General features: G+C 37.0%; 1 protein-coding gene across 2 annotated transcripts in view; it reads right to left on the bottom strand.

Annotated features, from left to right (window-relative positions):
- Nucleotides 1-300: 300 nt before the first annotated feature.
- AKR1D1 (aldo-keto reductase family 1 member D1) overlaps nt 301-12,536 on the bottom strand; it is a 41,395-nt gene continuing 29,159 nt past the window's right edge. For both annotated transcript variants that reach the window (XM_005550881.3, XM_074036066.1), the window contains 4 exons: nt 11,557-11,666; nt 10,695-10,860; nt 4,481-4,563; nt 301-1,642 (listed from right to left, as the gene is read on the bottom strand). In XM_005550881.3, coding sequence (XP_005550938.3) covers nt 1,600-1,642; nt 4,481-4,563; nt 10,695-10,860; nt 11,557-11,666 — 402 coding nt within the window. In that variant the 3' untranslated portion in view covers nt 301-1,599. The remainder of the gene's footprint in view (nt 1,643-4,480; nt 4,564-10,694; nt 10,861-11,556; nt 11,667-12,536) is intronic.

Here is a 12,536-nt window from a genome sequence, read left to right as displayed (position 1 = left end):
ACCACAGGTGTGTACCACCATTCCTGGCTAATTTTTTTTTTTTTTTTGGTAGAGATGGAGTTTCACCATGTTGTTCCAGGCTGGTCTTGAACTCCTGGGCTCACGCCATCCACCCGCCTTGGCCTCTCAAATTGCTGGGATTATAGGCATGAGTCACCATGCCTGGTGGCACCCCCTTTTCTTTCCTCTCTTTCCAATGCTAAATGTACAGCAGGAATTAAATCAAATCAAAGGCCTTTTAATTTGGCTTCAGATTATTCTTCCCCTGCCCCAACCTTAGAAACAGAATGGAGATTCATGTGATGCAACAAATCATTATACTTTATTATTTCTTGTGAACAAAATATTTTCCAGAGGTCACCATTGTAAGCAATAATATTGGAATCAGTGAAAACAATCAATATAGACCAAATTTTTTAAAATGATAATTTCTCAGAAATATATGTCTTGAGGTTGTTGAACATTATCTATAAGCAACTGATCTTGGGAAAACATAATTTTTGAAGAACTCTCTCATCCTATGACAGTGACCTAATGTGAATGAATAAAATATATTTCTGTAGTTGAACTGAAAACAGATATATTTCTATGGCTGAATTCTAATAATCTTATTCACTCTTTAAATTGTACATACAGTAAAATTACCAGAGTTCTTTTGAACTTGCTACTTTCTCAAAATTCATATAAGCTATCCAAGTAACACTGTTAAAGTCTTAAATACAGTAATGTTATAAAGCACCTTATTTCAATATATCTCCCAAAGTTTCCTTTTTAAATCCCTCTTTTAAAATAGCATCTCAGAACTATTTTACAAGGCAGGGTTTTATTTGTGTATGTTGGTTGTTTCAAGCCTTTTCACATAGTAGTGGTTCTATAATCAATGTAGGCAAGATCGATGGTAAGATGTGTGAGTATGGATCAGCAGCCATGTTGAGACTCAGGCCCTTTAAGGATGCAAGAGAGATCCAGTTAAGTTTTCATTCTTCAAGTTGGATAAAAACTAAACAAACATACATTGGATGGAAACAAACAACAACATCATGATGGCTTTGTTGACCACTGTGGTATTTAGCTCTATTTTAAGACTTTTCTACATGTAGCCCTCTCAACTCAAGGTGCAGCAAATCACTTCCTTGTTAATAATGCATGTGTGGTCTTATCTTGGCTGTGTCTGTTTTATAACCAATGGTCCAAAGCCTCAAGGCCACTGCCAGCACACTGCCACATGCACTTTGTTGTCCTGTTAACCCTTAAAGAACTCAGATTGCCAACGCTACTACCCAGATTCATGAACTTCTTGTCATATGTTGCCTTTGATGTTTCTTCCGAAGTCTAATTTTTTTCTGTCTGGAACGTAGAAGATATTGATCTGAAAAAATTAGTTGATAATTTCCTAAGAGTTATTTCAACAGATTTTAATATTTTTACTTCAATATGACTCAGTCAAAGTCACTTACACTACACAAACATCAAACACATTTCCATCATTATTTTTTCTTAGGATGGTAAAACCCTTTTCATTTTCACATCCAGGGGACTACCCATCGCACCGTCTTGGCACTCATGGGAGTGAAAAATCTGTTCAGGAACTCCCTGCAGTCAGTATTCATCATGAAACGGGTATTCAGGATGATCGCGCCACCTGCCAAAACAATTCCCCCACAGAAAAAAGTTCACTCAAAAATTGCACAGCTGTATGTTTCACTAGCATCCTTTGAGAATTTCACTGACACTACCCCTCTCTCCTATTCATTCCTTTACTGTTTCTTACCTACTCTCCTCTTTTGTTTTCCCTCAAGCCAGCACCTTTTCCTGAAGCTCTGGACAGCCTCCTGAATATGAGTATGTTGAGGGAAGGTTAGTGGCCACCTTATCAACATTTTACTCAGAACAGAATCCCCAGAGGTGAGTCATGTCTTAGGCATGTCAGATGTGCACACCTCTTCCCTACTCCTTCCCCCTTTCTGTTCCCTTGACGCTGGCTGCCTCCTCCAATCCACTACGTGGGTATTTCTCTTCAAAACTCTTATTACCAGTGTCACCCTCTGCTGATGAGCACTTTTTTCTTTTTCTTTTTTTTTTACAGATGGAATCTCGCTCTGTCACTCAGGTCGGAGTGCAGTGGCATCATCATAGCTCATTGCAACCTCAAACTTCTGGGCTCCCAAGCAAGCCTCCTACCTCAGCCTCCCAAGTAGCTGGGATTATAGGTATGTGCCACCACAGTTGCCCAAGCTGAACTCCTGGGCTGAAGCAGTCCCTCTGTCTCGGCCTCCCAAAGTGCTGGGACTACAGGTATGAGCCACCACACCCAGTCTCATTAGCATTTTTACTTGCCCCTCTCACCAGACCTCCTGCCTGTTGAGAGTTTGAGATCTAGAAACGTGATGAGTAGAAAAATAAGTTTCCTTGATGATTATGACAATGATGATGGCAGTGAATTTAGCTCTTAGATAACAATGATGAAATGGTCTGTGAAATGTCTGGAGTGTATGTGTTCCTGATTTAGTTTTCTGTAGGTACTGTAAATTAAAATGGAAAATATTAAGATTTTCAAATGTTAAAAATCAACTTGATAAAAGCTGAAAAACATCATGGTCCAGTATCTCTAAATGATACAGTATTTGTGATTAATGGGGTCTAATTCTTGTTTCACCTTGCTGATTTTTCTAGTTATTTCCTGGTAAGAGTTATTTTTTTCCCCCAAGTTGCTATAATGACAAATGTCAAGATGAATAATGTCACCAACCGTCTGTAAAACAATTAGTACATTGACGGATTATACTGTTTTTGTTTGTTTGTTTTTTGTATTTTTTTGAGACAGGGCGTCACTCTGTCTACCAGGATGGAGTGTAGTCATAGCTCACTCAAAGTCTTGGGTTCAAGTGATCCTCCCACCTCAGCCTCCTGAGTAGCTAGTACTACAGGTGCTTGCCACCACGATGGCTTATTTTTAAATTTTTTGTAGAGATGGGGTCTTGCTATGTTGTCTAGGCTGGTGTTGAACTCTGGGCCTCAAGTGATTCTCCTATCTTAGCCTCCCAGAGTGCTGGAATTACAGGTATGAGACACTGCACCTGGCTTGTCTTCTAAACTTAATGATATAATATCAATTCAATAGAAATCATTTATCTTCAAGAGCTATTAATTAACCTATAACTGTTAGTTCTGGGAAAGTGTTATTTATGTGTTTATGTTTACTCTTTTGTTCTTGAGGCTGGGTGGTGGTGCCTTTTGATGTCAAACAATTTTCCCCCTGAAAAATTTCCATTAGGAAGCTGTTTTATTAATTCAGAAATTCAATATTAATCCAGCCAGTGTACTTTCTGGCCCATGAAAAACAGTGGGATCAATAAAGTAAGTGTCCAAACCATATGAGTCATCTTAGCATTTTCTGAATGCTCACTTAACGATTCAAGATGAAGATGACTATTCAGGTGATTTGAAGAACTGAAAGATTAATAGAAAATGATTAAGAAGAAAAAAATGCATATGTGTGTATATGAATATATATATGTGTATATGTGTGTGTATATCTATACACACATATATAGAAACTATTCTTTTTTTTCTTTTTGAGATGGAGTTTTGCTCTTGTTGCCCAGGCTGGAATGCAATGGCATGATCTCGGCTCACTGCAACCCCTGCCTCCTGAGTTCAAACGATTCTCCTGCCTCAGCCTCCTGAGTAGCTGGGATTACAGGCATGTGCCACTACACCCAGCTAATTTTTGTATTTTTAGCAGAGACGGGGTTTCTCCGTGTTGGCCAGGGTGGTCTCTAACTCCCAACCTCAGGCAATCCGCCCACCTTGGCCTCCCAAAGTGTTGGGATTACAGGCGTGAGCCACCACACCTGGCCCAAACTATTTTTTTTAAAGGGCCTGTAATATTTAGAGAATAAAGAGCTACTTCAGTTGGTTGGCCGAACTTGACATTTTGAACGAGTATACCGAGTTTTGCTTGTGGGAAGTCAGCTAATAGGTAGAGCTAGAAACTAAAATCTTATCGGCAAGAAAGTATTTATCTGAAAGTCTAAGTTCTTGTTTTTCAATCTAGTGTTCTTTCTGCAACATTATCATGCCTCTCAGAATTTTTTTTTTTTAATAATTTTGCCCTGATTGGTGCATCACTTTGATTTTTAGGATTAAATAAATAAGTTGTTTCAACATTTGTGCTGCTGTTGTTTTAGCATATGTACATGATAAATTAATTATCCTCAGGCTCCTTAGTCTGCATGGTTTCACCTAAGTCACAGAATGTCACAGATGCCAGGACCTTCCTTTTCAGTGAGAGTGTAGGGTTGTGGAAGGCCTGTAGTGGATGTATTTCCCTCAGGCATGTTAACATTCAGAATATGCGGCCCACCATGCTTTGCCCTGGTGCTATGGACATAGGTCAGGGTTCATATAAGCCTTGTTGCTTGACACATGACCATTCAATACCACTGGCCAGTACCCATTAATGATCCCCAGAACTTACATGAGCAACGGCACAAAGCGGACATTTTTATTCAAGGCTTCAATGTCCTTCATTTCTTCTTCAGTGAGAGAAAAGTCAAAGATCTGAAATAATGGAAATAATGGAATATTTTTGAAGGTCAAGCTTGGGATCAGAAAGTGGGACCACCAGTGAGAGCCTCTGAAAGATGTATGAATATCTTTGCAAATGTCTAAGAGGAGTCAGGCTGGTGTTGGGGGGCTACCCACTGAGGTGGAGCTGGATACTCTGATCTGCCCTTTGTTTTTGAGACAGTCTTTCTGGGGACATCTTACAAGAAATTCCAAATGCTCTGAAACCACAAATGTTAATGAAATCCCCTAAAATTTCAAATGTGAACAACTCTTATTTCTGTATGAAATGCTGGGCTTTTGATTCTGAACTACTGTCTTACACTTAAAAAATTCTGAGTCTCTAAATATGCTTTTTTTTTTTTTTTTTTTTTTTTTGAGACAGGGTCTCACTCTGTCACCCAGGCTGGAGTGCTGTGGTACCATCTTGGCTCACTGCAACCTCCGCCTCCTGGGTTCAAGCTATTCTCATGCCTCAGTTTCCCAAGTAGCTGGGACTACAGACACGTTTCACCACGCCTGGCTAATTTTTGCATTTTTTGTAGAGATGGGGTTTCACCATGCTGCCCAGGCTGGTCTCAAATGCCTGAATTCAAGCAATCCTCCCACCTCGGCCTCCCAAAGTGCTGCAATTACAGGCATGAGCCTCACTACACCCGGCCTAAATTTGCTTTTTAAAAAAACTTTTAATTTGCTTTGTTTTTAACTTTTAATTAGCTATGTTGAAATCCTTTCTCTCAACATCTTTGATGTCTCTTCTACCTTTTTATTCTAATTATATTTTCATTGTTTTATTTTTCTTAGCTTTTATGCTTTATTTGTATTCTGGTTTTATAATTGTCCCTTATTAACATTTATATATTTTATTTTCACTTCCTTTTATTTTTAACATTTGGGTTATCTGTGTATAACCTATCTTCTCTTTATTATTTTATCTTTCTATCCTTTAACTTTTATTTTAATATATTTAATGATTAATAGATTTTAATTATATAAGTAGTACATAAATATATGCTCTTTGCAAAGAAATGAAACACTGTAGAAGTACCTAGACCTATACGGAATAAATAATGAAAATCTTGTCACTCATCACCCCATTCTTATTTCCCTTCCCAGATATTCCTCCCAAATACTACACACATTAAGAGGAAAATGCAGTAATTAGAACATACCTTTATGATTCTGCAACTTTCCTTTATTCACATAATATCTTAGTGACCCCAGTGATAGTTCTATCACAATATGCAACCTGACTTTATTCTTTTAGCCACGGTATTCATTGTGTAGATGGAACATGATTTAGTTAATTTTCCCTCCATGGATTATTTCCAAGTACTCTTTTCAGGGAACCATTTTCTTTTATGATTTATTGTCCAATTATTGGTGTTTATGAGATTATATAAGGAATGAAAAATTCGCACAATATAAAAATGAATGAATCGCCTATAAAACGAATCCTTACCCAGACTTCTTTTTTGCTAAACACTAGTCCTGTCCTTTAAGTCTTGGTGGGCCAGCCTCTTATCCAGTAAATATATGGCATACCCTAATGGCAAAGTGAGGTTGCAAATCTTGCAAAGATGCGGGATTTTATGAAATCAAAGAAAGTGATCTTGGAGATTTGTTCTAATGATAGGTATGATGTTTTTCAAAGAAGAATCCTGCACAGTTAAAAATCTCCTTTGATAGATATGTCAAAAGAGTGTGACTTGAAAAAAAATTAAAGAGTTACAAATCTCCTTCAGATAAAGCCCTCCAAAATTTTTGTGAGAATTATTCTCTTTATGAACATTCTGCAAAACTTCTGTGAAATAGAGGATGTCATGTTGTGTTATGTAATTTTGTCAAGCATATTTTGAAAAGATCAACACTGATTCACTGTTTCTTCTGAGTTAATAAACATGCAATTGTAACCTACATTGTGTTGAGAATAAAAGTAAACTTACTTTCATAAACTTTGGTTTCGATCTTAATAGAAGCTTTCAAATTCACCCTCTCTACATTATTTCTACGTCATGTTTTTTCTTGTTGTATGTGGATTGATTTTCAGTGGTGGTCTTTTTTTTTCTCCCATGGCACAAATTATCCTAAGTGAATGAGGATCTCATATTACAAAACTGAGCTCCTGATAGTTCCTCTCAAACTGCTTCTCCTACAGTTTTCCATTCCAGTAAATGTTTGAAGAAGGAGAGATTGTTGACTGTATCAGATGTGGCTGAAAGACCAAGTGGGACAAGGACTGAGAATTACTGGATCTAGCAATGTGGAGGTCACCGGTAACTTTGACAAGGGCTGTTCCAGTGGGATGGTCAGGGTAAATGTTTGGTTTGAATGGACTCAAGAGATAGTGGGGGAAGGGAATGAGAAGCAGTGAGAACAACTTCTCGTTCAAGATGTTTGAAACAGAGAGAAGTGGGTAATACTTGGGGAGGAAAGTGAGTCTAGATTGGATTTTATTTTTTATGATAGGAGGTTACTATACATGCGAATGTTGGTGGGAGTTACACAGTAGAGAGAAACAATTGCTAGTGTAGGAAAGAGAGGGGGATGTTTGAAATTGAGGCTATGGAGGATTTATTAGGAAGTTGTCATTGTAATTTCCAAGGGATAGCCATGGGAATTAGGAGCTGAAATATATGGGACAAGATTCTTATGGGAGAGGAAGTCACAGAGCTGTCAGGTAAGGGTGGAGAACGACTGGTGTGGATGTTGAATTCACTAAGAATTATGAGAGGGAGAGTGTTGGAGAAAGTGAAAGTGAGCCCAGAGATAACATCTTCAAAGAATGGCGTCCAATGGATGACGGCAACAAAGCTGGACCACACCTGGTATGATTTCATATATTTTTTTTAAATTTTAACTTTTAAAATATCCTGGCTCCATATTAGTTTTCTTCATTTTTACCTTTAATTTTATCTAGTTTTTAAACTCATAGTTTTTTTGTTTGTTTTGAGACAAAGTTTCGCTCTTGTCAGCCAGGCTGGAGTGCTATGGTGCGATCTCAGCTCACTGCAACCTCCGCCAGCCTAGTTCAAGTGATTCTCCTGCCTCAGCCTCCTGAGTAGCTGGGGTTACAGGCGCCCACAACCACACCCGGCTAATTTTTGTATTTTTAGTAGAGACAGGGTTTTGCCATGTTGGCCAGGCTGGTCTCAAACTCCAGACCTCAGGTGATCCACCCGCCTCAGCCTCCCAAGTGCTGGGATTACAGGAGTGAGCCACCATGCCCGGCCTAAACTGATGGTTTAACTTAACTTTTTTTATTTTAAAGCAATGGGATCTCGCTTTGTTGCCCAGGCTGCTCTCAAACTCCTGGCCTCAAGCAATTTTCCTGCCTCGGCCTCCCAAAGTGCTGGGATTACGGGTGTGAACCACTGTGCCCAGTCTTAACTTTTTATTACATAATTTTTATTGTCTTTTGCTTTTCTTTCATCATCAAAATATTTATTTTTCTGTTTATTCTTTATGTTTTATTGATCTTTGCCATTCTTTTAAAATATTCTAACAGTTTATTTTACCTTCATTCTAAGAGAGCATAATTTTTTATTTTGTTGCTTCTTGCTTTCATACCCAGCAAAATTCTTGGTTATTGGGTGAGTCTATTCCCTAAAAAGTGAGAATTGGCTGTGATTTTCATTCTCATTTTCCTTCTAAATCTGTATCCCTTTTATATTTTTTTAGAATATGTGACCTCTGAGTTCCATTCTTTTATTATCAAGGCTATGGAAACATATGGAATATAACATAATTAGTTACTATGAAAATTTCAAGGAGAGTGGCATTTTCTCTGGTACAAAATTGCGATTTGCTAGATGCCATAAAGTCCAAATGCCTTCCATTGCAAAGGTCACTTGTAACACCCTCATGTAATTTTTAAACAGCAAAATTTTCAGTCCTTGAAAAGTCCATCAAAATGTGTTTTAATCTTCAGTGAACCAACACATTAGTCATGCAGTTGATCTCTTTCTAAGACTGTGGAAAAGAGTGTCAACCACTTTTTAGCATGAGGCATTTTGGCAAATGTTAAAGTACTGTCAGGAGTTGATGTAACTATTTAGCATCTTTTCTCCTTTTTTCTTTTTATGAACTTTCCTTCCCCTTTCTAGTGGAGCTGTTAACTTCTTCAGCACAGGAATAGGCATATAGCCCTGGGGGCAAATCAGGGTATCCCACTCTGTGGCCACAGTGGGTAATATGAGGGTGACCTACAAGAGCTAATCAGGGATTGATAGAGACCCTGATAGAAGCCTTTGTTTCTGATCATCTTCACTCTTCACCGAGTATGAGTAATTGATTATCCTGGAGCTGTTAGGAATTGTCTGTGTCACCATGTGGGTGGAGAGAAAGGAGAGAGAGAGGGAGCGAGAGAGAGAGAACGAAATCTTTTTATAAATCATTTGAGTACCTGTGTCTGGCCATTTCTGATCTACTCATGGACTTTCTGGTTATGCGAGCCAATAAATTATCTTTTTTTTCTTTGCTAAAGTTTGAGTTGCATTCTATCATGTAGCAAAAAAGCTCTGAAGATGTAATTGTCTAATATTGTGGATATCTTCCTATGTCAGTACTTTTTTTTTTTAAATGGCTATATGATATTTCAATGTACAATTTGTTTTATAAAATCCTGTTGAAGATTGTTTTGAGTTTTTAAAATATTACAAATAATTCTATAATAAACATCTGTCTGTGTGTGTGTGCATCCATGTATATATGTGCAAATACATCTATAGGATAAGACTGCTGAGTCAATGGATATGTGTATTTGGATTTATTTAATTTGACAGATAACATTGTATGTTTTTATCATATGCAACATGATGTTTCTACATACATATAAATTGTGGAGTGGCTAAATCTAGCTAATTAACAAATGCATTACCTCATATAGTTATCACTTTTGTGGTAAGAGCACATAAGATGTACTCCCTTTATGTTTTTCAAGAATACACTGTATCATCATCAACTATAGACACCTTTTTGTACAATAGATCTCTTGATACTTATTCCTTCTCACTGTAATTATGCATTTTTTGACCAACATCTCTTCATAGCACCCTCCCTTCAATAATCTCAGCCTCCGGTAACCACTATTCTACTCCCTACTTTTATGTGATTAACTTTTTTAGATTCCATATATAAATAAATCATGTAACGTGCGCATTTGAATTTTGATGGACATGAAATAATTTAACCTACTCTTCCATATCTCATACAAATCAATGTTTCTAACAATAGTATGTGAAAGCGCCTGTTTCCCCAAATATTACCAAGTATTTTTATTATTTTCTGATATGAAGGGACAACTAGTATCCTATTTTTTATTTATCTTTAATTATGAGTAGGGCTAAACAGGCAATTTACTTTTGAAATGTAAATTAACTAATGGGTAATTAATTAATTTTATATGGCACTTTTCTATGGTTGTATTTACCTAGCAGTTTAGTCTTTAGTAGTAGTGGAATCAATGAATTACCCCATTTGTCTAGTTCTTTCTTCACCTGGAAGTTACAATGTAAGTCATAGATTACTTATTGAGGGAAGTAAAGGCAATTAGCATTCAAGAGTCTAAAAGGTCCTCGTCAGTAATTTTCGAATTTGTCCTCAACTTTTACCAGAGCCATTAAGAAGGTGGAAAGTTGACTATTATGAATTCCAAATTGTATTCACTCAATTTCTGTTGTGCTGGTAGAGAAGTGAGTAGGTAGTGTCAAGAGTCAATAGATAAGAGAAGAGGCTGGGTACAGTGGCTCACGCCTGTAATCCCAGAACTTTGAGAGGTCAAAGTGGAAGGATCGCTTGAAGACAGGAGTTCCAGTCTAGCCTGGGCAACATAGCAATACCCTGTCTCTTAAAAAAAAAAAAAAAAAAAAAAAAAAAAAAATTAAGGAAAGAGAAAATATAAGGGATCTGGATAGTGAACAAGTAGCAAAACAATCTCTGAAGTACTAACAATTGTCTCAAATTCAGTGAAAATTAAACCTAGATATGGGCTACACGGGTCAAGGAGCTGGTATAAAATACAGTATGAGAGTGTTACAAGTTTCCTATTAAGCTGAACATATTCTATAAAAGCAAAAACAGCAAACATACCCATCTTTTCACATTTCCAAAAGCAATTCTCTTACCTGAAAATTTTCTTTGATCCTTTCAAGATTGAAGCTTTTAGGAATGACAACCACCCCTCGCTGGATGTTGAAACGCAAAACAATTTGAGCTGCTGTCTTATTGTACCTTTTCCCCAATGAGTTTAGAAGCGCATCCTTTAACAAAGGTGGAGAAGAAACATTCACCCTTAAAAATATCAAAACATGCATCATAATTAGTTTATGTAATCAGAACCAAAGGTTAATAAGCCATCTTCCTCCTCTGTCTTCCCATTCACCCAGTCACCTACCAGGACACTGCAGGTCACCTGTAACCAGTTTCTCTGAGTGCAGAGTATGCATTGAAGGGAGAGGTACTCTTAGTATGGGAAGATCAAGCAAAGCAAGTTTATGGAGCTGCCTCCTTCAGAGGGTAAATAATATTTTTTGATGAGTCTTACAGAGACAGCCAGCATATAGGGAAAGGCAGGAAGACTGAAGTGGAAGAAATAGAGACGCAACTTTTGCAATCACCTTAAAGTAGAAAAATTTCTACTTACATTTATGGAACACATCATAGTAAAAGTATCAGTATTGAATATAGGATCAAAAAATTCAAAATTTGCAAAACATGGCCATAGAAACTCCTTTGTCAAATAATAATTAAAGTAACATTTACTGAGCATTCCTATATATTGGGCACTGATAGGCAATTTCATATCTATAACGTAATCAATTTCACAACAGCTCAGTGAGGAAAGTATGAAAAGTTCTAATTCATATATACAGATAATGACTTGAAGGGGTTGCATAGGCAAACCAAAAGGCATTCCAATCAAGTACAGTAGTTCACATGAGCCTCACACTCTACATCAAAGGAAATACTTCCTAAAGTTTTACTTACCAGATTGGATTCCTACTGGTCCCCAAAGGGCTATACGCAATAATGACGATGTCATGTTGTTGGCAATATTTCAAGAGTTTTGGCTGCGTGAAATACGGATGGCACTCAACCTATGTGGTTGCATTGGAGAGCAGAGCACACAATCAAGGCCACGTTGTTGAATGCAATTTTATAGTAAAAAAAAGTTATTCAATAGAATCCATTTTATTAATAGAATCTCCTTCATGCTGTGTACATTTTGTGTCCTAGTCTGTCCCTTCGTATCTTGTTCATTTTGCTTCCTTAAAATGGATTTGAGAACATCTTTTGTTAAGATTTCACATAATATGAATATCTTGTAACTTAATCACTCCCTTAATTTTTTTTGTTTCCACTTTTTTCTATTATAAACAATGTTATAGTAAACACATATCAGTCTATCTAGGCATTCTGATATTTTTTATTAGGGTAGATTACTAGAAATAGAAGACTGTGAACATTTTTTAAGTGCCTTGATACATATTGACAAATTGTTTTTTTAAGTAAAGCTAAACCAATTTGCACTCACTAGCATTTAATCACTTGCCTACATTGGGGCATTATATTTAAAAATATTAATAAGACAAAAACTTTGCTAATTTGATGTGCAATAGAAAAATCACACTACAATTTAAGTTTCTCTAATTAATAGTGAGTTTAACATTTTTCATGTTTACCAGTCTTGCAATTTGTCTTTTGTGAATTTCTGTTCATTTCTTTTAGTCCTTTTTCTGTTGAACCTTAGTGTTTTTTCTCATTGTTTTTGTCATTGATTTTTATTAGATTCTTTTTTGTTGTTGTTGTTAGACGGAGTCTCACTCTGTCGCCCAGGCTGGAGTACAGTGGTGTGATCTCGGCTCGCTACAACCTCCGCCTCCCGGGTTCAAGCAATTCTCCTGCCTCAGCCTCTGAGTAGCTAGGATTACAGGCATGTGCCACCATGCCTAGCTAATTTTTGTATT

This window comes from Macaca fascicularis, chromosome 3 (genome assembly GCF_037993035.2).
Source record: "Macaca fascicularis isolate 582-1 chromosome 3, T2T-MFA8v1.1".
Lineage (NCBI taxonomy): Eukaryota > Metazoa > Chordata > Mammalia > Primates > Cercopithecidae > Macaca > Macaca fascicularis.
Note: the sequence above shows the minus strand (reverse complement) of the source record. Positions and strands in the feature narration are given on the sequence as shown.